Genomic DNA, 25,874 nt, shown 5'->3' on the forward strand with positions numbered 1-25,874 from the left:
ACAATACTACTCCTAAAATCTGCCTCCTTTAAATACACGCCGTGCTGCTGAGCCCATTGAAACTGCCCAGGAGCAGAGACCAGCTGCTTGGGGACAGTGTCCACCCACAGCTCCCTGTAGTTCATCACAGCCCATGAGGCATGGGGTGCTGTGGTCCCCCCACATCCCCTACAGGCAGCAAATGCCTCCAGGCAAGGACCATGTGGCCCCTCCTCCCACAGCCTTCAGTCCCTCCCCGCTGCCTGTCTCATGTCACCTGAGGCTGGGCCCTGCATTGGTCACTGGCTTTTCTCATCCACCTCCCAGGGGAACCATGCAGCTGGCCAGCTCTGCTCCTAACTTCTCCGCTGCATCCTCAGCACCACTGATGAGCCACACCCTCGGTAAGCATTTGCTGAGATGATGCAATCCTCATCTGTGGTTCCCATCCATCCACTGAGTCCTGCAAACACACCAGCACCAGGACCCTCTGTGGTGACTGAAGAAATGGTTCCAGAGGAGCTTCCCTACACACAGAGACACTGAGCTTGCCCAGTTTTTCGGCTTGTTTGTTTTGGCCACACCATGCAGCATGTGGGATCTTAGTTCCCCCACCAGGAATCCAATCTATGTCCTCTGTATTGGAAGTGCAGAGTCTTAACCACTGAACCACCGGGGAAGTCCCTAGCCTGGGTTTAAGCACTGTTTGTGAGGTGGGGGCATTCTCTGAAGGATCAGGGCTCTCGGGGTGCAGCTGGCCTCCTAAGCTCAAGTGAAAACTAAAGTGGGACTTCCCTGGTGGTCCACTGGTTAAGAATCTGCCTGCCAATGCAGGAGACATGGGTTTCAGTCCTGGTCTGGGAAGATTCCACAAGCTGTGGGGCAACTAGGCCTGTGCACCACAGTTACTAAGCCCATGCTCTAGAGCCCACAAGCAACTACTGCAGTTCATGCACCTAGAGCCTGTGCTTCGCAGCAAGAGAAGCCAGAACAATGAGAAGCCTGCACACTGCAAAGAACAGCAGCCCTGGCTTGCTGCAACTAGAGAAAGACTGCACACAGCAATGCAGACCCAGCACAATGAAAAATAAATAAACAAATAAAAAGAAAATTAAACCCAAGTGGATTCTTTTGAGGCTAAGACCCGATCTTACAGCAAAGTTCTTCCTTAAGAGTAACACTGAAAGTGAAAGGGTTAGTCATTCAGTCGTGTCCAACTCTGCGACCCAGTGGGCTGTGGCCCGCCAGGCTCCTCCATCCATGGAGTTCTCCAGGCAAGAATACTGGAGGGGGTAGCCATTCCCTTCTCCAGGGGATCTTCCCGACCTAGGAATCCAACCCAGGTCTCCTGCACTGCAGGCAGACTCTTTACCATCTGAGCTACCAGGGAGTCTACCAACTATCATTTGCAAGAGGGCTTACAACAATCCAGGCACTGGGCTTCATGAAGCCAGAATCGGCCACTTACTCATCCATTGTTGAGACCACCCAGAATCAATCTCATCCTTAAGCCTTCAGGGATCTGAGGGAAGTTCTTCTGTTTTTCCCCACGGAGACTCCTCTTCTCCAATCCCAAACTGTTCTTTCTCATTAAGACATGTTTCAAGCTCTTGCCCCATCTTACTCTCTTACTCACCCTCTCTAGACACAATCCAGTTTTCCAAGGCCCTAAACAATGCTCCAAGTGTAGTCTGACCAGTGAGGAGTTAGGTAGATCAGCCACCTCCCTTGTTCTAGGTGATATATCTCTTTTAATGCATCCTATGATCACAGTGCCATTTTTGGAATCCATTCCAAAAATCTCCAAGGTCTCTGGTAGGAATCAGGTACCATAATCTGCTAAAAAGAGATGACGTTCTAATCCTCATGCTATAGTGGAGTAAACTGAAGCGTGGAGGGGAGTGACCTGCTGATGAGCATCTGTCCAATTACTCATGCTTCTCCTGTCTCCAAATCTCAAGTTCTCCCCTCCTTTAACCGTGACATTTTGGTCTCTCAGGTTCTTCATCTGAAAAATGCAGAAACTGGATCTCTCCCAGCTCTGGCATGCTCTGACTTGTCTTCTAAATGCAGAGTCCAAAAGCCAAAGGGTGAACCACATAGAAGCCTGCACCTAGATCTAAAACTCCCAAGAAAAACAAAAAGTTTCCTCTTCTACCCCTCATCCTAGCCTTACCTACTTCAAAAACTTGGGGCTGAGCGAATATTGTTGGTTAATGGTAGTTCTGAATTTGACAGTCCATTGAGTCTTTGGATCACAGCACTGCAACGTTCTTGGCGAGTCAGCCCCCACCACCTCTCCTATTTCTTCCCTGTTCACACTCCACAAAAGTATGTCTCACTGCACATCCCATTTGCAAATTTTTTTTTCCTCTCACTCCCTTAGCAAGCCAAATAATACTCTCTCAAAATGCCTTTAAAACAAGAACACAGAGTCCTCCATAAACCCCAGGTGCAAACGGGATTTCGGAAAGCCACTCTCCTTCCTGCCCTGTGTTCTCACGTCAGGAGCCCTGCCCCAGGGCTTCAAAAGCCTCATCCTTCACTACGTTCTTAGTGACATCTCCTCCCTGGGTACGTGTGCCCGCTGCTGCCCCACCCGTTTTTCTGCTGGTGTGAGAGGCCCAGAGTCACAATGGAAGGAAGACAGTGGGTGTCACCATCCACATGTGACAGGGGAGAACTCAGCAGAGGAAGCAGGGAGCTGAGCCAAGAGCAAGGAGCCGGTTAGTGCAGGCGCTGAGAAACGACTAAGTGCCCTTTCCACTACAGTGTGTCTGGAAACGGGACTGCCATCATGGAATGAGGGGCAGGTCTCTGTCCCTGACATCTGCCTCCTTCCAGTCTGCCTCTCTGATCCCAATCACCCTCTGTCAAAGAGCCAGCTGAAGAGCCGCCACCTGCAGAAAGCGTTTCCTGGGCGCCCCAGCCCATAGCCCCTGCTGCCTCTGAAATCCCAAATGTGCTTCAGCTCCCCACTACCTCGGCCCTTAGCACTGATCACTGGCTCAAGGCAGGGACCCCTTTCTGTGACCCACGAGCCAACTTCCACACACCTAGGGCGCCTTGGCCTGGCACCAGCACACGGGAACCTCCACAAACAGCAGCTGCTGTCACTACTGTTATCACTCAGTGTTCCAGCTGCTATGACTGTGAGGCAAGCTACCCCAAAATTTAGTGATACAGGAAAAGTCTTCTGCTCATGGACTCTGTGGTTTAGATATTCAGCGCACAGAGAGAACAGCTTGTGTCTGGGCTTCAGCTGGAAGGCATGAAGGTTTAAGGGTGACTTGAAATCTAGGAACTAGAGTTATCCAAAGTCTCCCTCACTCACACGTCTAATAGTCGATGCTGGCTGATGGCTGGGATCCTTGGTTCCTCTGCCTGTGATCTCTCCCCATGGGCTAGCTTGGGCTTCCTCACAGTGTGGCATCCAACTTCCAAGGGCAAGAGTCCAGGGAGGAGAGACCCTGGAAGCTGTATCCTTCTTACAGCCTGGCCCCAAAGTCACGGAGAATCAGTGCTGCTAATCTGTGAGTCAATCTTGGTGGAAGGAGTGTCAGTACCATTGTAAGAACATAGATGCGGCCACCTTTGAAAAATACAATCTCTATAATCCTTACTATTATCTTTTATCATCACTTCTGCTTTAGGATGGGTCTCCTTCAGGTAGCACCTCCATCCCTTCTGACCATACAGTTGCCCCAGCTTTTTACCAGATATATCTGGTCCTGCAGTGGACAAAGCTCAAGCTCAGGCTCAGATTCCTGCCACAGCCCATATGAACATAAGCAGCAATAACCTTTGTCCTAATTTATTTGCAGGAGGAGGTATATATATCCCTAGGACCTGGTCCCAGGCAGGGAGATTAAAAAATATATAATTCCTAAGAGATTTCGGGACAGAATTTTCTAGTTGCTAACAATTTTTGCTAGCGATACTGTGTAGGCCGAAACTGTACTCAGCTTAATATCTTCACTTCCTGGCATCATTTGCCGAGACAGATGGTTAGTGAGAAATAAATGGTTCTCATGCAGGACCTCCTGGAAAGTTTTCTGATGAAGTTGACTTGGCTGACAGATGCATTTTCCTACCGTGCCCTTTCCTCATTCTTCTTGTCTAGACTCAGACACAATGGCTGGAAGGGTAGCATCCTTGTGCCTACGAGGTAGCTTTGAGAATAGAACAGAAAGATGGAAGGCTGGTGCCTGATAACATCATGGAGCCACCACGGTAGTTCTAAAGTATCCATTTGTATTAAGCAAAAGAGAAAAAAAGCCCCTATCTTGGATGCATTATCGTTACTATTTGTATCCAAGTACAGTTACTAGTTGCCCCTCCTGACCTTGACCTCACACGCTAGTAAAGTAATGCTCAAAATTCTCCAAGCCAGGCTTCAGGAATACATGAACCATGAACTTCCAGATGTTCAAGCTGGTTTTAGAAAAGGCAGAGGCACCAGAGATCAAATTGCCAACATTCTCTGGATCATCGAAAAAGCAAGAGAGTTCCAGAAAAACATCTATTTCTGCTTCATTGACTATGCCAAAGCCTTTGACTGTGTGGATCACAATAAACTGTGGAACATTCTGAAAGAGATGGGGATACCAGACCACCTGACCTGCCTCTTGAGAAACCTGTATGCAGGTCAGGTAGCAACAGTTAGAACTGGACATGGAACAACAGACTGGTTCCAAATAGGAAAAGGAGTATGTCAAGGTTGTATATTGTCACCTTGCTTATTTAACTTCTATGCAGAGTACATCATGAGGAACGCTGGGCTGGAAGAAGCACAAGCTGGAATCAAGATTGCCGGGAGAAATATCAATAACCTCAGATATGCAGATGACACCACCCTTATGGCAGAAAGTGAAGAGGAACTCAAAAGCCTCTTGATGAAAGTGAAAGAGGAGAGTGAAAAGGTTGGCTTGAAGCTCAACATTCAGAAAACAAAGATCATGGCATCTGGTCCCATCACTTCATGGCAAATAGATGGGGAAACAGTGGCTGACTTTATTTTGGGGGGGGCTCCAAAATCACTGCAGATGATGATTGCAGCCTTGAAATTAAAAGACACTTACTCCTTGGAAGGAAAGTTATGACCAACCTAGATAGTATATTAAAAAGCAGAGACATTACTTTGCCAACCAAGGTCCGTCTAGTCAAGGCTATGATTTTTCCCGTGGTCATGAATGGATGTGAGAGTTGGACTATAAAGAAAGCTGAATGCCGATGAATTGATGCTTTTGAACTATGGTGTTGGAGAAGACTCTTGAGAGTCCCTTGGACTGAAAGGAGATCCAACCAGTCTATTCTAAATGAGATCAGTCCTGGGTGTTCATTGGAAGGACCGATGCTGAGGCTGAAACTCTAATACTTTGGTCACCTCATGCAACGAGTTGACTCACTGTAAAAGACTCTGTTGCTGAGAGGGATTGGGAGCAGGAGGAAAAGGGGACAACAGAGAATGAGATGGCTGGATGGCATCATCGACTCGATGGACATGAGTTTGAGTGAACTGCGGGAGTTGGTGATGGACAGGGAGGCCTGGTGTGCTATGATTCATGGGGTCGCAAAGAGTCGGACACGACTGAGCGACTGAACAGCTACTGATAAGAGTCTATCACCACCAGCTTTTAGATTAGTCTTCCTGCTTCAAACCTCACCCAGCTCCAGCCAAATCTTCCTTACATGTGAATCTGTTAAAGACTTTCTGCTGCTATGAAGTCTTCACTGGCTTCCCAGCACATCTAGACAAATTTGTACTCTTCAGGATGACATTTGAGATTCTTCACACCCAGGCCGGAATCAAGATTTATCCCTCCCTCACCCCTCAGACAACATGTGCTCAAGTCACTACACAATTCTCAGGATTCTGGCTCACAATAGTCCTCTGATACAACTTCTCTACCTGAAATGTTCTGTGTGGTAAACACCTTAAGTGGCTAGAGCCACTTCCTTCAGGAAGTCTTCCCTGATGTCCACAGAGTAAGCCATTGCCTCCCATGGGCTTCTAAGACAAGTTCTTCGTAAATAACTCAAATCTGCAGTATTTGCCACACATTATTACAATTACTTATTTTTCCGATCAGTCTGTTGCCTTAGGCTGTGGGCTCCCCAGAAGGCAGGGACAGAGCCTTACTGGTCTGTTTATCCTAGCTCTTGGCAAATTTTAAGATGAGTTGGTGGGTGATAAATGAATGCACAGACCCTGCCACCTGAGGACTCAGAGTCTTCATCCTTCATGCAGCAGGGGCCTTGGGTGATGCTGGGCTGAAGAAGGATGCAGGGAAACTGACAAGACACCTAAAAGAGGTGCTTGACTGATGCTCATGCTGTGCTTGGGGTCCATGGATATCCTGGAAGCTGTCCCTGGGGACAGGGCAAAGGGCAGGGTAAATATGGACTCCACGTCCCTTCCACATGGTATCAAAAGGCAAAGGAGGATGGACAACTCCATGAGTGGTCTCCTTCCCATCTTACCCTCCCCCAGCCCCAATCCATGCTGCAGTCCATCAACCCCCATCCAGGGGAAACCCCAGAGGTGGGAAAACCTCAGCCCTGCTTTGGGCCACCAAACCATAGGGCAGGTGCCAACTGGTCCAACGAAAATCCCCACCAGAGACCAATTTCATTCTAAAGCCCTTTTCCCCACAAGCTCATCTCTCCACAAGGCTAAGCAGAGCCCCGATTGGTACTATTATGGCCGCATTTTACAAGTGGGGATGTGGTGCCCAGAGAGGCAAGTTGTGCCCAAGCTCACACAGCCAGCAAGAAGCCAAGCTGGGAGCAAAAATACAAGTACCAGGGCTGCACAGCAGCCGCCGACCGCAGTGGCATCAGGGGATGCCAGGCCCTTGACTCACTTGTGAGGCCCAGCTCCCACGCAGCCCCCTTTAAGGAGTGCTGGGTCTTCCAGCAGGGCTCCAATCTTAATTTTAGCTTGGAGGCTTGCCACTGGAGGCTTCAGCCAGCGGCAGGCTGAAGTTATGCGGGACAGCTGTCAGCCGGCACGCTGGGTGGGGCCTATTTAGCCAGCAGGGGCACAAGTCTGGGGACACTGGTGTCTGTGCCCCGGGTCTTTTCAGCCCCGCCGGCCACACGGCTCCCATCTCCTCCCGCGGGCCCCCCGGCTCCACGATGATGGCCGAGGAGCGCATAGACCTGGAGGCGCAGATCGTCAAGGACATTCACTTCAAGGAGATCGATCTGGTGAACCGGGACCCTAAGAACATTAACGAGGACATAGTGAAGGTAGGCTTGTGGGCCTGCCCTGGGCCATTGCCCGAAGGTGTGGGTTTGGGTGCTAGACAGGAGTGGGCTCTGCTCCAGCACCATCGGCTTCCCTGTTCCTCCCTGGCTTCTCTAGATACCTGCTCCAAAACCAGCTTGTACCCCCAGAGAAACTTTAGTGTAAACAAGAGCAAAGAATCAGTCACACATACAGGACCATCCATGGGGCGGGAGAGGCGAGCTGCAAAGGAAGCTCCTTACAACCCTGCCGCTCTTCCCATCTGCTCCTGGCCCTCAGCTGGGGACAGACAAGGTGGCCAAGTCGGGCCCTTTCTGTGCCAGGGGCATTCTGTGGTCTTCACAGTGGGCCTGGGATTAATCCCCAGAAGGCAGCTTCCAGCAGGGCTCCTGGCCCCTCACAGGGGGCCCAGCCTCCCCAGGGCACCACCCAACACCCACTGCCCCACTCGTGCCTGCTCCCAGCCTGATGCCAGTGACCAGTGGCCAGGGCAGGGCAGAGGCCCTCAGAGGGCACCAGGGCCCTTGAAAGGGGATCTCAGATGAGGGTTACCCTGCCTTCAGGGAGTCTCCCCCATGGCTGTGCCTGAGTCAGGCCTCTTTCCTTGCCCACATGCCACCAGCAGCCTGGCTGCCTCCAGGCCCACACCTCAGTCCAACCACCCGATAGCCACAGGCATCTTACTACAGCAGAATTCCTGGGAGCAGGGTGCCCAACCACGAGCATCAGAGTCACTGGAAAGGCCTTTAAAAGGGCACGTGAAGGGGCCTCTAGGGTCCTCTGAATACATCAGAAACACAGACCAGTCCCGTCCAGTAGAAATATAATATAACCCATCGTAAAATTACTCTATGTCACTTTAAATTTTCTAGCAGTCATGAGTTTAAAAAGGAAAAACAAACAGATGAAGTTAATTTTCACAATATTTTTCACTGAACTCTATGTATCTAGATTTCATAAAATGTAGAGTTGAAAATTGATTCACAAGCCCAAACTGTTCCAAACATTCTTACAAGTTTCCCAGTCACAGGATTGACTATCGCTTTTTACATTTTAAGTAAAATTAAACATGATGTAGAATTCTTCAGTTGCACTCACCATAGGTCAAATGTTCGTACATAGCTCAAGGCTACTGGGTTAAACAGAGTGGTTAAGGGCTTGTTCTAAGCACCACCCTGCATTGTCACCTTCAGCAGGATACCTCCCATGCTGGCTGAGTCTAACTTTTTCCCATGGCTTCTGAACCCCAGCATAATCTGGCCCCCACCTTCCTCTTCTTTCCCTCATGTCAGGAGCCAGTCACAGGAACCAGAACATACTCCTGTGTCTTTGCCAGGAGTGCTTGCTTCCTCTTCTCCATGTGGTGTAGGCTCCACTCAGCCACTGAGACCTGATTTAAACATCACCTCCTCCAGGAAGCCTTCCCCGACTGCCCCAGGAAATCAGGAGCTCCTTCCTCTGTGACCCCACTTCACTCAGGACATTTCTCTGTAACAATTTATATATGTTATTATTGTATCTATAAGTATCATTTGTGGTGGAGATAATAAAATCACGACACAGCTTGGAAAGTTCAGCAAAATTAGGGAATGAGTTTTCCAAACTGAAAAGCACTATAAAAATGTTAAGTAGTATTTGTCCCGGTTTGGGCAGTGTGATCTAGAGGGAATGGTCCCAGACTTGACACTAACAGATCTGGTTTCAAATCCAGACTCTTCTACCTAAAAACAATGACACCAGACCCTCTGTAAAATGTTCATAATTTACCCACCCCCATCCCTACAGGGTAAATGGATCTCGGAGCAGCACTGTGCAATAGAAATAGACCATGAGGATTACATGAGATAAGGGATTTGAAAGTGCCTAACAGAGTCCCTGGCACAAAGCAAGGGTGTGCAAATGTGAGCTGATAGGAGCCTGGAGGAGCTTGTAGGGCAAAAGAACTAAGCCAGGGCCAGCACTGATGCCTGGGTTCTGCTCTGGTGGTCCCTTGCCAGCTGCTGGGATGGAGAAGAGGATCCCAAGGGAGAAGGTGGTTTCTGAAGGATTCCTGAAGCAGGTGACAAGTGGAGAGAGGCTCAAGGGTCCCAGCGAGCCAGGAGTGAGCCAGCTCCAGGCCCAGACTACAATTCAAGGCAGGCTTGGGAGTGGCCGCACTGGTGCAGCTGCTTATGTTACCTCTTGGGGACTAGAAGCCATCCTCACTGGGGGCACTGAGCCACAGAAAACTAGCCCTCCAAGGTGAAGCAAAAGGCCCACAAACATTCCTGTTGGGCGTGAAATGAAAGTCACTCAGTCGTGTCTGACTCTTTGTGACCCCAAGGACTATACAGTTCATGGAATTCTCCAGGCCAGAATACTGGAGTGGGTAGCCTTTCCCTTCTCCAGGTTATCTTCCCAACCCAGGGATTGAATCCAGGTCTCCCGCATTGCGGGTGTATTCTTTACCAGCTGAGCCACAAGGGAAGTATACTGAGGATAAGCTGGTCTGGGGAATTATTTTGACTTTTTCTTTCCTTTTTAATGAGTAAGAGATGAAAATGTTTTTAAAATTAGAACAGGGATTATAAACCAGAATCAGCTTAAACACCACAGAAAGATTCAAGGAGCCTTCAGGTTGGTGCGATGGGCTGTGAAACGATAAAGGAAAGGAAGAAAGGGGAGAATGTGGTGAGCAGAGAGGGGTCTACCTGGACAGACTGGCCTTCGGGTCACCTGGACATCTTCCGTCAACCGGGCAAAGGACAGACTTCGAGAGAAAGAGAAACAAGGCGAGGCCAAGATGAAGGCTGGAGCTACCCGTGGACAAGGCGGGCACAGTAAGACGCTGGAATAAAATGGGCTACAGAGACCCACGCCTGGTCCCATCCTGACACTAACTTGCTATGTGACTCTGGGCAAATCCCTTTCCCTCTCTGGGCCTCAGTCCCTAGTGTAGACAGAGGCCGAGTGGAAAAAAGTGAAAGTTGCTCAGTCAAGTCCGGTTCTTTGCCACCCTGTGGACTATATAGCCCAACAGGCTCCTCTGCCCATGGAATTCTCCAGGCAAGAATACTGCAGTGGGTTGCCATTTCCTTCTCCAGGGTAACTTCCAGACCCAGGGACTGAACCTGGGTCTCCTGCATTACAGGCAAATTCCTTACTGTCTGAGCCACCAGGGAAGCCCCGAGTGGAAAGAGGGGAGACCCATTCCCTTACCGGTGCTGCTGAGTTTTCACACAGTAAAGCCAGCAGTGGAGAACGGGAGATGCACTCACTGCGTCCGTGGATTTGACCCTCAGGAGGAGGAGCTGCTCCCTTTGGATTTCCAGAGTCAAAACTTCACTGAACTTCACTGAGCAAGGCCTGGTGTTGCCCTTGAACCCAGGATGGAAAATGAGTGCCAGGGCAGAAGGAGAGCCCTGCACAGCCCAACAGACTTGACTGTAGTCTCCGTGCTCTGGGGTGGGCCTGGGCAGAGGGGAGGCCGCCCCATTGCCTTTACCCCCACCACCACCACCATTCACAGAACATCAATGCCACCAATCACTGCTTGCTCTGTGCCAGGCACTGGGCTGTCGCTGAGGAGATGGTGATGAGCAAGTCAGACCCACAGTCTGTGAGCCTTGCGCCAGGCTCTGGGGCAGGAAATGAGGACCAGTGGTCCCCAGTGCTCCAGCTGGCCAGCTAGGACTCCGTTCCCTTCAGACCCAAACTGCAAAGCCTCCAGCCCCTCCCCCATGCATTTCTGCAGGACCCAGCCCCAGCCCCACAGTCTGCCTGCTATCTGAGAGGGGTCTCAGGACTGTCTCATTGACAGCTCACACTTAGGCAGCCGGGCCCTGGAGCAGGACGTCTGACCCCTGTGTCAGGTGGGTCATTTGGTTTCTGTTTTCAGCCGTTCTCTGAAAACCCTTCAAACTGACCTGATCCCAGCCCATCATACCAGTTCCCACCTACCTCTAACCCATATCTGCCACACACACCTTCCTCCTTCAGTAAAACCCACAAACACCACCTTCTGCCGCTGAGCTCAAGCTAATAAATACCTAGAGAACCCAACAACTCCCTCTTCCCCCCAGTTCTCCAAAATCTGCTTTCAGTGTGGACCCGCCTGGACACCCTATTGCATGAAGATGTGACTGACCTGGTGCTTCCTCTTGAGAAGAATCCAACCCAACAGAGAAGATGAGGCCACGTTAATGAGAATGTATAGGAGGAGGTGGTGAACGCCATAAATCAGCGTCAGTTGAAGGCTCACGGGAGGTTAAGAGAGGAAGGCACTTGGAAAGTCAAGAGCCAGCTTCATGGGGAGGAGGTATCCAAGCTGCATAAATAACGAGGAAAATGTAAAATGTGGAAAGGGAGCATCAGGCTTCCCAAGAAGAGGGAATGAAATAAGCAAAGGTCACAGCATGGAGCAGGATGTTGGGCAGCATCAGCAAAGGTGAGGACCGGGCACTGCCCCTCTCCAGCCTATATTCATGGCAGGCATCACTGATGGATCACAGCATGTTTCCAGGAAGCCATGGACCACAGGCTTGGCCGAGCTGGCACACAGGTGAAACCTCTTTGCTACACTGTCTGCAGAACAGCAGGATTAGAAATGCCTGAATTTATGGGAGAGAAGGCAGAAGGGGCAGGACGATGCTGAATTAGGAAAGGTCATAATCTGCCAGGCATTCCACACTGGCAACTCCTTCATTTGAAAACTTTTCATCTTGCCCCCTGGCAAGTACCTCTAAGAAGGGCTACACTGGACTAACTCACACTGAGGTATTTGTAACTTCGTGTTATGGGGACTCCTGTGTTATGAACTAGACTTTTTTTAAATGTGGTCCACTTTCTTGGGGGCACTTGTTAAAATGCAGATTTCCAGGCCCTGCCACTAGTCAATGTTTTGTACTTTCAAGAGCTAGCAAGTCGACTTTGTCTAACAGAAGATACACCTAGAGTTCAGAGTCATCACCAGTTTTCCTTAAAGATGCACAGTATCAGTTGCGTGACAAACCATCCTGAAACACGATGGCTTAAAGCAACAGCCCTTCAAGGCTCTCTCAGTTCTGTGGGTTGACTGGACTTGACTGGGCAGCTCTGCAGGTCTCAGTGGCAGAATCTCCTCTGCCACATCCTGGTGGTGAAGCAAGTCACACGGTGAGCCCAGGCTGAGACTGCGCTCAGACAGAAGCCCTGACAGGCATCACCAACCGGGGGTCATCTTTGGAGACTAGCTAACGTCCCTCGAGAAGCTGGTGCACAGCCGAGCCCAGAAGTCAACCCAAGGCAATTCCTGCTGCTCTCCAGTCCACCACACCAGCCTTCACAAAGGCCGAAACTAAGGGGCCAGGGAGAGGACAGGAAGAGACGGGCAAGGGCAGGGCTTACTAAGATCTCCTGGGGGCTCCTCTGACGGGACCCTTCTCTCCTCCCTGATGCCCTCGGTTATCTGAGTCTCTTCACAGCTCCTTCGTCTGTGTCCTTAGCTTCAGGCCAGGTGCCCCAGGCACCCCCGTAGGGTGATCTGGACCCCAAGCTCCCACTAGTACTTGGCCCCCTCCTCCCACTCCCAGAACCGGCCCGTGCTTCATCCTTGCTTCACCTCTGGCTAAGAAACCAGGTCCTGTGATGACCCTAGTCAGGGAGATGGCAGGAGAAATTGAGGCCCAAGGTTTGATGTGGGTTCAACCCCTGCTTGTCCCTTATGGGCCGGGTGGAATATTGGATATAAGACAAATGGCCCAAACTGACACCTACAAGGGCCAAATTTTAGCCCTACTATGGTCGTCCCAGATGGTATAGAATTCTACTGCTGTTATCAATTATAACACAGGAAGCAAAGCTTTGCCATTTTCCAGCTATTCTGTAGCTATCACCGCATCTTAGCTTCCTGCTTTAGAGGTCAGTGCTGCTCAGGCTATCTGGGTGAGGGGCTGGTTTTATTATTATTATTCCAATATGGTATTCCAACTATTATACCAATAGTTTTCAAAAGTCAGTCAAAATTAACTACTAGAGAGATGCAGTGAAAAATAGGTATTGACGATGTAAAATCCAATTTTCATTATTATTAGAATCAACAGACATAAACTTACTAGCTGAAATAACTATTTCTAAAACCCCTGCTCTCAACTTGTGTACTTACCTTGTTGGGAGGAGCACACTGATTGTGGACCACCCTCAAGACCCCACGAAGCTAAGGCACTCCTTCAGATCTTGACTTCAACACTAATTCCGTGTCACTAAGGATGTTGGCCCAAAACCCACAAGCAAAAAATCAAACAAAAAAAGGGGGCCCAGAGAGGGAAGGCCCCAGACCCCAAATCACACAGTAACTCAGTGGCCAAGTAGAGACCCGACCCAGATGGCCATCCCCTGCCTCGAGCCGTTTCCCCCACCCACGGAGAGCCTGTCTGAATCCTGCAGGGCCCTGAATGCGCAGACTGAGTCACACAGGAATGAGGGGAGGCACTTTTGATTGCGGGGGTGGGGGGTGCTTGGGGGATGGCTGCTGGCCTCCCTCACATCCTTGGGCAGTGCCCAGCCCAGCTCCCCTGCACCTTCCCTGCCCTCCTGGAGATGGCAGGAGCCCTGCTGGCCAATTCCAATGAATCAACTAGCTCTCTTGCTGTTCCAAAAATAAATACGCCAGAGAAGGGGACACCAGCTAAATGAGCCGCCACTTTCTCCCCATACCAGCCCCTCCTCCAGCTGCACACCCAGCCCTCCGGCTCTGCCCACGGACTTAGCCCCCACTCCACCCTCCCAGAAAAAGCCATCTCCCCTCCACTTCCGGAAACGAATTAAGAAATGAAGTCACCGTGTGCTTCTGATACACTGGCTCGTCTGCCTAGGGCTGCCTGTGCTGGGCTTTATAAATATCTCCCCAAAGTAGGATGGTGATCACAGCGGTCTCAGCCCTGGTTAAGGGAACGGCTGCCTCCTCCCAGGATGGCCTGTCTCTCTAGGAGCATGATTTCAGGTTCACAGACAACAGAGAGGTTGCTCTGGGCACAGTGCCAGAAGGCGATTACTAAAAAGAATTCAAATTTCAGCAACAACAGCTTCTGCCTTCTTAAAAAAAAAAAAACAACCAAGGATGATCATTAAAAGACACCACAGAGAGGTTCCTGGTGGTAGGATTATTACCCTAAGCAGAGAAGGAGGGAAAAGAGGAATCAATCCATCTTACGGACATGGACACATAACTCATTTATGATCAGGCAGGCTGGAGAATCATTGCACTTATGATCTGGGCTACCAAGAGATTTTCTGAGACAAAAGTTCACAGGAACTTTAGAGCAGCTGAACAAATGATTATGTCACTGGGTACCTACCACGCGCCATGTACTGTACTAAGCATTGCCCAAGAGGATGTGCCTAGCACAAGTCCTGTGACTCTTCTTTAGGATTGTGTACCCCAACTCACAGATGACCTTGCCCTGCCTCCTCCCCTTCAAGCTGAGCGACAGGTGCATCTAGGCATTCTGATTCTACTCTGAGCCCCAGCCAGCCAGGGTCAGACCCATTTTGTGCCTAGCACAAAGTAGGTATTGAGTAAGTTTTTGCTTGGCTGAATGGATGGATAGGTATGAATGGGTGGATGAGGATGGACAGACAGACGAGATGACAGATAGATGACAGGTAGATGGATATGAATGGGTGGATGCATATGGTTGGCCTGATGGATCCATGGATGGCAGGATGAATGGGAGAATAGACAAGATAGATGAATGGGTAGATGAACAAATGGTAGGAGACAGATGGATAGAAAAGAAATTATGTCTATTCTTCATAACAAGGTTGTAACAAATAGCAAACCCATTTTACAGATCAGAAAATGAAGCTCAAACAGGTTGAGTTACTGCCAAAGTCACTCCTCAGATCGGTAACTGTGCAAATCCACATTTGGGACCCTAGCTCCTGTTGAAGAAAACACTCTAACATCCACTAGCAGCTAACAGTTAGTTAGTGATGAGGATCCAGTACCAGGCAATATGCTGAGTATTTACATCTCTTAACTTATTCAATGCTCTGATAAACCTAATGAGATCAATTGAGGAAAACGAGGCACAGGAAAGCTGAGACACTTGTTGAAGGTCACAGAGCCAGTAAGAGACGCAACTGGATGCAGCCCTCAACAGTATGAGTTGGTCAGGGCCCCTTCCACCCTCAGAGGCCAGACAAAGATAATCAAACATTCTTGAATGGTGGAATATGCTGAAATACACAAACAAAGCAGGCTGGGCTACAGAGGGGCAGGGGAACTGCTGACTGCTTGGAGCAGGGTGGGTGGCTGCAAAGAAGGGGCCGGGGGCCCTGCCCTGGGGCAGGTCTCTCTGGCCAACTAGGACCAGATCTCAGAGGGAACAGTCTCCATCCCTGACAACCAGTATCTGCCTCAGGGTCTGACCCTGGCTGGGGCTGTGTGAAGAGCTCAGAGTAGAATCAGGATGCCTAGATGCACCTGTTGCTCAGCTTGAAGGGGAGGAGGCAGGGTGGGGTCATCTGTGAGTTGGAGTACACAATCCCAAGGAAGAGCCACAGGAGGGGAAGGAGAGGCCCCAGGCACCGAAGAGAACAGAGGTGGGAGGCAGGGAGCACGCCTCCACCCAAAGGCCCCCCTCTGCTGCCACATTCCTGGGACTGCAGCAGGATCCAGAGCCCGGCCCCGGCGCTAGGAGGCATCAGGCACAGGCGGGCATGACCACGATAGGGACGGGGCTGGCTGCAGAGGTCAGAATCCCTCAGCTGGCAGGACCCAGGCCTTGGGGATTTGGCTGAAATTCCACAATTTTAGTGTGCGTACCCAGGGCAAAGCTGGAATGGTCCCCTTGGGCCTATACTCCTCAGCTTCTTGGATCTCGACTCCCCTAAGAAACAGCAACTCTGGATTTCTGCCCATATAAACCGGATGTGGAAAGATACCATTCACTCTCCAAACCCATGGGACATTCCCCAACCAACTTGGACCTTCTTTTCCAAAGATCCAGCACTAGATCTAGAGACTGGAGACTCCTGCATCTCTAACTCCAAATCTCCCACCAGCTACCACCTCCTAGAAGCCCTCCAGGAATCAGTGCTCTCTTTTGGAGGAGATGAGGACCATATTCATAGTTTTCCTTCCAGTCCTTGCCTTCCATCCAGAGGGTTGGCTTCATGAGAGGTTAAGTGACCTCCACTAAGCCCCAAGAAGAGAAGGCTGGAGGCTGAGATTCACAAGTGGATCCTAAAAGGCCCTCTGACTCCCCAAGTCAACTTGTGCACATCGCCTGCAGCCTGAAATCTCATCCTGTGAATTTTGCTCCCCATCAACAAATCACTCCAAGTGTCGGGCTGTATCCTCGGCTGTCTCCAGGGGGACCCAGGGATCTGAGGCCTGGCCCAGGAGCTCAGAATCCAGCCACGTGAGAAAAATGGGACTCAACAATGGACATACAATATGGTCATGTCCACTCCTAACCCCTCAGAACATTTACACTGGAAAGAAAAGCATCAAAGTAATAATAATTTTAGTATTACTAGTAGAGAAATGCAAACTGGAGACGCACGTGTTTTGTTTTTCCTACTCCCTTAATTTTCTGCAAGGTGGCTTTATTATAAGGAAAAGTAATTTTAATAATAACTTTATTCATGGAGAGGATCTCCTTCCCCCTCAAAAGTGGGAAAAGGGTCTGCATGAGGGTTGAGCTCACTGGCCCGACTCCCCACCCTCTAGTTAGTCTGATTCATTTGTGCATTTATTCAACCAACTGCTGTTAAAGCAGCCCAGGAACACACTGCCTCTCTTTTATAGACAAGACAGCTAACGCTCAGTGCTACTAAATGACATCACACATGAGAAACCAGCATGATGATGCCTAAGGCATAGTAGGACCCACAAAAGGTTAGTGAAGTGACTTGGCTGAAAGCAAGCTTTATTTTTTCCCACTTACCAAATGGGGTCTCAGTCACCATTTCAGAGGGATGTGTGAGCAGGGTTTTCTTGAGTGTCCACCTTCTTTCCAGCTGCAAGGGAGGGACAGGGAGAAGACTTCCCTGGTGAGCCAGTGGCTAAGACTCCACACCTCCAATGCGGGGGGCACAGGTTTGATTCCTGGTCAGGGAAGTAAGAGCCCAAATGCCATGCGGTACAGCCAAAAAGATTTTTAAAAAGAAAAAGAAATGACCAAGTAGGCAGCATGAGAGGAAAGTCCAGGGCAGCCAAAACAATGCTGCACTCCCCAGGTGCCGCTCTCAGATACCAGAGGCCTCCACCAGCCAGGACAACACAGTCCTCACCTCACCACCGGCCAGACCCTGAAACAGCTCAGACCAGTGCACCTCCTCCAGCCTCCTCCATCACCCCGGACAAGGCTGGATCCAGCAACGCCTCCCAGCTGGCCTCTCTGCCAGGCATCCTCACTCCCACCTCAACAACCACCCCAGTCATGTCAGCCAGGATGAGCTACTCAAAACTCAGAGCAGAGATGCAGAGAGCAGACTGGTGGTTTCCAGAGGCAGGGAGGGAGGAGGTGAAATGGGTGAAGGAGGTCAAAAGGTACCAGCTTCCAGTTATAAGAATGAGTCCTGAGGATGTATAGTACAGCATGGTGGCTACATGAATAATGTTGTATTGCCTATGTAAAAGCTGCTGAGAGTAAGTCATAAAAGTTCTGATCACACGTATAAAAAGTTGTTAACTGTACTTAGTGTGGTGATCATTTCCTGAAATATAAAAATCAAATCACTATGTTGAACACCTAAAACTAACATAATGTGTCAATTATACCTCAAATGAAAAAAAGCTACAATCCAGCCAATCCACTCCCTGTTCAAAAGCCCTCACTCAGAGGCTGCTCTCTGTACAACACCTGCCTCATCTGGCCCCTCCAGCCTCCCTCTGGCCATCGTGGGCCTGTGCTCGGCCTTCCAGAAGGCCCGTAACTCCCCAAGAGAGCACACTATCTATCCCACTAGGTCCCAGCAGTTGGTGCCCCAAACACTTTTCCAGACCACACCTCCGCCCACCACCTGGCTACCACCAGGAATCAGCTTAGCTAGATATCGCCTCCTCCAGGAAGCTTTACCCCCAGGCTGAATTAAACATCACCCTGTGGGTGCACATGGCCCCTGTCCCCTTATCAGAGAGCTGGCCTTGTTCTCTCTGTGGCTGTAAAGTCCAGGAGGGCAGGAACCTTCACCTGTTTGCCATCCTATCAGCAGGCACCCAGTAAATCTTTTCAGGATTACTGCCATTTCAATTCCCTAGGATCATAAAATAATAGAATTTCAGAGTCTCCTGGCCAGCCTGTAACTTACAGTTTAAATCAGTCAACTCCTCAGAGCCTCTTCTCCCCCCAGAAAAGAGAGGACTGGACCAGCTCTTACGCCTCACAACCCTACGGCAATACCAGCCATCAGCTGGGAGCTGGTCAGAAATGCAGAGTCTCAGGCCCCAGCTGGACTCACAGGGGTCTGAAGTCCGGTGGGCATGGCCCAGGCACCAGCTTTAACAGACCACTCGGGGGGTTCTGACCCTTAAGAAACAGGTGATGCTGTGAGTTGAGGATTCCGCCTCCTGCCCCTGCAGGTGGATTTTGAAGACGTGATCGCGGAGCCCGTGGGCACCTACAGCTTCGACGGCGTGTGGAAGGTGAGCTACACCACCTTCACAGTCTCCAAGTATTGGTGCTACCGCCTGCTGTCCACACTGCTGGGCGTCCCGCTGGCCCTGCTTTGGGGCTTCCTGTTCGCCTGCATCTCCTTTTGCCACATCTGGGCGGTGGTACCCTGCATCAAGAGCTACCTGATTGAGATCCAGTGCATCAGCCACATCTACTCGCTCTGCATCCGCACCTTCTGCAACCCACTCTTCGCCGCCCTGGGCCAGGTCTGCAGCAACATCAAGGTGATGCTGCGGAAGGAAGTGTGAGGCCGGGTGGCTGACGGGGCGGCAGGGCAGGGGAGCCTACTGCTCGTGGGGCTGCTGGTGGGCTCTTTCTCCTTGGGGACCACTGCTGGCCCCAAGATGGGAGCACACAGAGTAGGGAGGCCAGAAAGAAAAGACAGTCCACCACGGAAGCACGGGGGCCTTCCCTCTGCCCGCTGCTGTGCCACGATGCCCCCGTGACTGGGCGCCAGGGAAGATCATTTGCTAAGAGGCAGCTACTGCAAATCTTTGCATTCACTTGTACTGTAACAGCATAAACCAGCCCACAGTTCCCACCCGGGACACCCTGCCCCTGCCCCTGCCCCAGGAAACCACCAGTGACTGCTGGCATTAGGAGGGTGGCTCCAATAAAGGGTTTCGGTTGCATCTGGAGAACGCTGTTTTTCATCTGTCCACAATGTGGGTACATGCCCTGATCAGCTCCAAAAATATATTTCACTGCCCTGAGAAGCAGAAGGGTCAAGCTGGCTAACCCGCCTCTCAGCCAAATGTAAGAACTGGAGTTTAGTTCCTCTAGGGATTCTTGTTTGCTGGGTATCTGCTCCACTGTGCTCCTGGGAAGATTATTCTCCATTGACTTCTGTTGCCCCTGGGCCAGCCAGGGGTTCCTTACAGAACTAAATGGCCCCTGGGCTGAAAGGGGCAGGTGACACTCCCTGGGCACCACCGAAAGCGGGGCCTGGGTTCAAACCTCCCTTTTGGCTCAGATGCTGAGCCCCTGGCATCACCTCCTGGCATGTACACCCTCAGCCCCAAGGGATGTGATGAGGGCATAAGGTCCAATTTGTTCACATGTGGACCAAATAAAAGGCAATGGAAAAGGCATGGTCTACCTCCTGCCCACCTAGCCTCAGCAGGAAAATAATAATAATCAGAAAACCAGAAATCTTTCATTCTTTAGGGAATCTTTCCCCAAGTGTGTTATCTAGAACTAAGTCCTCGGAAAATGCAGGGGGCAGCTTTTACACTTAAATTTGTTTGGAAAATGTGTTATATTTCTCTCAGAGATTTTCAATAGACATCAGAACATTAAAGGCTCTGACAAGTCCTGCAGTAAAGAAAGCGATTTAGGCCAATAGCCTCCAATCCTATTTGATCACCCCCCTTTTTTTTTCATGCAGCACCTATAAGTCTCACAAAATTCAGGTTCCAAAGTACTTTTCATGGTTTCAGAGGTATCACCTCACTGGCATCTGACCATGATCCCAAGGGTCCTGGGGGTGAGTGGTGGAGGGGACCACACCTGCATAGGAGGCAGGGCGGAAGCAGCCTCCATTCTATCCTTGCCTCTCCTCCTAGTTGGTCTCAACTTTGTCATCCACGAAATGATGTCTAAAGTCCATTTTAGCTCTTTTTACCTGCTTTTGTTTTTTTGAGTATCTTAGTATGAAAATTTCAAACACAGAGGAATGTTGAAAATGTCTGCTGTGAACAACTATCTACCCACCATCTAGGCTCTAGAATTCACATTTTACTGCTCCGCCTTCAACACGTTCCTACTCATCTTTCATCTGCCAATCTCCCCTTTCTTTTGCATTTTTAAAGAAGCTGCAGATATCGGTATATTTTGTTCGTAAACACTCATCATCATCCCTTGCTGCTGCTAAGTCACTTCAGTCGTGTCCGACTCTGTGTGACCCCATAGACGGAAGCCCACCAGGCTCCCCTGTCCCTGGGATTCTCCAGGCAAGAACACTGGAGTGGGTTGCCATTTCCTTCTCCAATGTGTGAAAGTGGAAAGTGAAAAGTGAAAGTGAAGTCGCTCAGTCGTGTCCGACCCTTAGCGACCCCACGGACTGCAGCCTACCAGGCTCCTCCATCCATGGGACTTTCCAGGCAAGAGTACTGGAGTGGCTTGCCATTGCCTTCTCCGCATCATCCCTTACTTTTTGCAAACAAGAAAGTCACTGTCCAGAGGCCAGACTTGTCAAAAGGTGCATAGCCAGTCACATTCACGTTGTGGTTCCAGCCCACTGCTCTCTGCTCAAGGGCCCTGCACGTTCTCAAGTGGACTCACAGCCTAGGCTCCCCCTGCTGAAAGGTTTAAAGCAAGTACCTCTTACACCCCCTCAAAGGGCCTGCCCCTCAGACATCTCTCACATTGTTGGGCCAACCATTTCAGACTTGGAGTCTTGGGTTACGCAGAGACTTTTGACCATCTTGGCATTTACTGTGACCTAACTTGACCCTGACTCCAATTTTTCAAGCTCACTCTTTCTCTAAGGGCCAGACTATGACGGGAGTCGTTCCTTCTGTGGCCCCACCTGAAAAGCAGCAGTCAGAACAGCGTACTAGGGGTATGATGAGAATGGGCCAGAGAAGGGGGTGACATTCCACTCTCATGCACGACATCTGGCTCAGAAGGTATTCTCGTTTAAGACACAGGTTGTGATTCAGTAGTGGAGACCAGGAATGACCACAAACCCATTTGGATTCTGCAGGTAGCTCCCATATCCCATTTGAAGAAAGATATGCCTTAAGCTTCCTTTAAGATGACAATCTAGATTCCCATAATGTCCAGAGTTAGATGGTGGCTGTGGCTACATCATACAAGAGGTTTGTGTATGGGTCTCCGAACATCTTCCAACAGAACTCTGATAAATGAGAGAACCTGTGAACCAAGAGATTGGATCAGGTCTCCTGCTGCCCCCACCCCCGCCCCCCGGCACCTGCCACAGCCCAGATGCACCTGTGTCACAATCAGACTGATTATGCAGATTCAAGGGAAGCCCAGCAAGGGAACTGAAGTCTGCAAGCCTCCAGATATGGTCACTGTTCTCAGGAGAAAGAAAGAGGGCAAAGCAATAAATGGAAAAATATGTTTATTAAGTGCACCTTTTATAGAGCAACTACTGAAGCAGGCATCTCATTGTCGGGTACATCTTTCACCAACTGGCGCAGACAGGAGATAGCATTGAAATTCACCAAGTAGAACAAAATCGAGGAATTCACATTTTGCACTTAGGGGCATTTTGCTGCAATTAAACACAAAAGGTTACGCATTTTGAAACCAGGATCTTCTTAAAAGGTAGCCTCCAGCAGTCACATTCTGTAGAGCCATCCCCGAAGAAGACCAAATAGGATGGCAGATTTCTTTACAGCACGTAAAGAAATAAGGCTCAGAATCTTCAAGTGTTCGCATTTCACTTTTCAACATGAGAACATTCCAGAAGAAAACTTTCATGCTCCAATTTATTGGCACCTCCAGGTACCCATAGGTGCATTAGGTTTGTAAACAGTCCCAAAACTGCAGGCAAAGATGGCTGGAGGACCTCAGGCATTGGAGGAAGCCAGAGACAGCCCAGTCTGAGGCAGAATTCTGGACCCCTAATCGCCTTCTTCCAGGCTTGGGTTGGGGAAACAACAATCAATTGTGAAAACGTTCTCCAGGAATATTGGGAGGGGAGAGGTGCGTAGCCAGTGGTGCTGCTGAAATCAAACGTCACTGACCGGCTATAATCTGTTTTATATGTTATAATCTGTTTTTTATGACTCCTGTGCCACAGTGAAAGCTCCCACCAGAGCTTTCACAGCAAGAGAATGAGGAAAGTGTCCCAGCTGGTTCTGATGCCCAAGAACCTTGCAGCTCCAGGGTTCTCGGCAAGGTTAGGCCTGTGGTTAGAAAAATCAACTGAGTTGCTGTCTCCTTGATCCCCAGTGGCCTCTGGTGGCTGCTAGGATGGCAACTTCCCTAGTTGACAGCAGAGACTGGGGCATTTCCGGCTGGTAAGCAGAGAGGCTCAAATGCTAACAGGCCCCACCACCGCTGCATCTGCACCCACGCTGCCCTGGTGTCCTTGAGGTGGCCATGGAGACCCCAAATCGGCATCCGGTTAGCTCCCCAAACAGCCAGGACTGGCTGGTGTTGACACTAGGCATCTGTCACAGCAACGCTGCACTGCCTCTGGGTTCAGAGTTGACGCTGTCCTCTGCCTTCGGCTAGTACTGAAGGTCTTGTCCTAAATGGTGGGGCTCTGAACACTGGCATTTCAGCACATGCTTCTCTTCTCCCTGAACATCAAGATCCTGCTAGCTCACTCCACTGTGAGTGCGTTTGTGTGTGTGTGTGTGTTCAATGCAGTATACAGGGAGAAACGGAAAGTGGAGAGGGGAGAGCTGGGGCTTTAGGAAACGCTCTTGTATCACAGCGAGTCCAAAAATACGTGCGCAAAACAAAACCGAAACAAGAGTGCCAGGGTGCCAATGAGCTGGCCACTCCCAGTCGGAAAACCTCTGATCTACAACATCCTATACTGAAGAGCAAAAGGTGTTTCCTGGACATGGTCACGTGCGCGTCAAGGCTGAAAAGACATTTCACAACACGCTTACCAGGCATTATCACCACTGGCACTTTTGGTCAAACCGGAAACACCGTCTCTCTCGCAGGAAAACTATGGATTTTTCTGAAATGATGAGTCACACAGAAACAACAGCTCTGAGAACAGATTCTAAGAAATTCATCCTTCGGGCTGGTGGCCTCTGAATTCAGTTGGTAAATATTTTTTAAGTATTAACGTAGTAGTTTTTAGCATATTTTCAAAATGTATACATCACTAATTCCAGAAAATCTTCACTACTCCTCAAAAAAGCCTGAAACTTAGCAGTCACTCCCCACTCACCCCAGTTCCTGGCCCCTGGTAACCACTATTCTGTGATTTGTCTCCACAGATTTGCCTATTCGTGACATTTCATATAAATGGAATCATGCAGTATGTGACTTTTCTCAAGGTTTCTTTCACTTAATATGTTTTCCAGGTTCATCCATGTTGAAGCATATGCCAGTACTTCATTTTATTTTATAGTTGAATAATGTGCCATTGTATAGGTATACCACATTTATTTACCCGTTGATCAGCTGATAAACATTTGGGTTATTTCCATTTTTGCCTCTTATAAATCACAGTGCTAGAAACATTTACATACAAGTTTTCATGTATATGTATGCTTTCATTTCTCTTGAGTAAAAACCAGGAGTGGCATTTCTGGCTCATATGGTAATTCTATGTTTAACTTTTTGAGGAACTGCCAAACTATTTTCCAAAGTGCCTGCACCAAGTTACCTTCTCACAAGTGATGGAGGGGAGTTCCAATTTCGCTCCCACCTGTCGTTGCCTATCTCTTTGATTAGAGCCATCTTAGTGGGTGTGCACTGCTATTTCATGATGGTTTTGATTTGCATTTCCTTCATGAATAGGGATACTGAGAGTCTTTTCATGTGCTTATGAGCCACTTATATCTTTTCTTTGTAGAAGATACAAAAATATGTTTACTCGTTTGTTTATCAAATATGTTGCTTGTATTTTTAACTGGGTTATTTGGCATTTTACTGATAAAAAGTAAGATTTCTTGACATATTCTAGACACGAGTATATGGCTTCCAAGTATCTTCTTCCATTCTGAGTTGTTTTGTCACTTTCTTGATAGTGCCCTCTGAAGCATAAAAGTTTTATGTCCCATTGATGAGGTCCAATTTATCTACTCTTCTTCAGGCTTATGTTTTGGGTGTCGTATCTAAGAATCCACGGCCTAGTCCAGGGCCACAAAGCTTCATCCCTGCTTACTTCTAAGATATAGTTTTAGCTCTTATATTTAGGTTGATGCACTTTCAGCTAATTTTGTATATAGTGTGAGGTAGGGATCCAACTGCATTCTTTTGCATGTGGATATCCAGCTGTCCTGGCACCATTTTCCAAAAAGACTATCTTTCCTATTGAATTCTCCTGCCACACTTGTCAAAAATCTATTGGCCATAAACACAAGGCCATTCCATTGCGCTGGTTTACACACCTCTTCTCTTGTCTATACCACACTCTTGATTACTGTAGCCTTATAATAAGTTTTGAACTGGAAGTGTGAATGCACCAACTTTGCCCTTCTTTTTCAAAGTTTATCTGGCTATTCTGGGTCCTGGCATTTCCATGTGAATTTCAGGATCAGCTTATCAATTTGCACAAAAAAGCTAGCTAGGATTTTGATAGGGATTACAGTGAATGTGTATATAAACTTGAAGAGTATTGTTACCTTAACAATATTTAAGTCTCTGATCCATAAACATAGGATGTCATCCCATTTATTTAAGCCTTCAACATCTTTCAACTATACTTTGTAGTTTTCAGGATATGTCTTGCACTTCTTTCATTAAATTTATTCCTGTTCTCTCTGATACTATGATAAACAGAATTATTTCTGAATTTTATTTTCACATTGTTCATTGCCGAGGTAAAGAGATACAACTGATTTTTGTATTGACTTTGTATTCCACAACCCTGAATTCATGTATTAGTTCTCCTGGGTTTGTGTATGTGCATGTATGCATGAATTCCTTAGAATTTTCTATATACAAAATTGCATCACCTGTAAGGAATTTTACTTCTTTTCCAACTTGGATGTCCTTTATTTCCTTTTTCTTTCCCAAATGCTTCTTAAGTATTTGCATGTCAAACATTTTTAACCCAAGTTTTACTTGGCTGCCTGTGCCAGTCTCCTAAGAGAATCCCTGTTCTAGGGCCACCTTCAGACAAGCTGGTGCTCAAGGATGCTAGCACCAGTCTACTCAAAGGCAAAAGCACTTGGAAGCCAGGAGGATATTAGCACCACCACCAGCAAGGTCCTATTCTTCACCCCAAGCTCAGAACATGGGGCTTCTGTACCATCTGGTCACCAATCTTTTACTTACTACCTTTCTCAAGAGCCCAGAATACAGTAAGTCATCTGCACACAAACCTTCCAGTTGCA

At 49.0% G+C, this 25,874-nt stretch overlaps 1 protein-coding gene across 1 annotated transcript; it reads left to right on the forward strand.

Moving 5' to 3' along the window:
- The first annotated feature begins 6,998 nt into the window (after nucleotides 1-6,998).
- Nucleotides 6,999-19,506, forward strand: CAV3 (caveolin 3). Its single transcript, XM_055414373.2, has 2 exons — nucleotides 6,999-7,233; nucleotides 18,780-19,506. The coding sequence occupies exons 1-2, from the start codon at nucleotides 7,120-7,122 to the stop codon at nucleotides 19,119-19,121; spliced, it is 456 nt and encodes a 151-aa protein (XP_055270348.1). The 5' UTR covers nucleotides 6,999-7,119; the 3' UTR covers nucleotides 19,122-19,506.
- Nucleotides 19,507-25,874: the final 6,368 nt, after the last annotated feature.

Source organism: Moschus berezovskii, chromosome 24 (genome assembly GCF_049115385.1).
Source record: "Moschus berezovskii isolate FMDL1 chromosome 24, NW_MosBer_1.0, whole genome shotgun sequence".
NCBI lineage: Eukaryota > Metazoa > Chordata > Mammalia > Artiodactyla > Moschidae > Moschus > Moschus berezovskii.

Bases quoted from the DNA above. Each gene is read 5' to 3' on its own strand.
- CAV3 (XM_055414373.2), top strand. From the start codon at position 7,120: ATGATGGCCGAGGAGCGCATAGACCTGGAGGCGCAGATCGTCAAGGAC. The intron at 7,234-18,779 runs GTAGGCTTGTGG...CTGCCCCTGCAG, and splicing joins TTAACGAGGACATAGTGAAG to GTGGATTTTGAAGACGTGAT.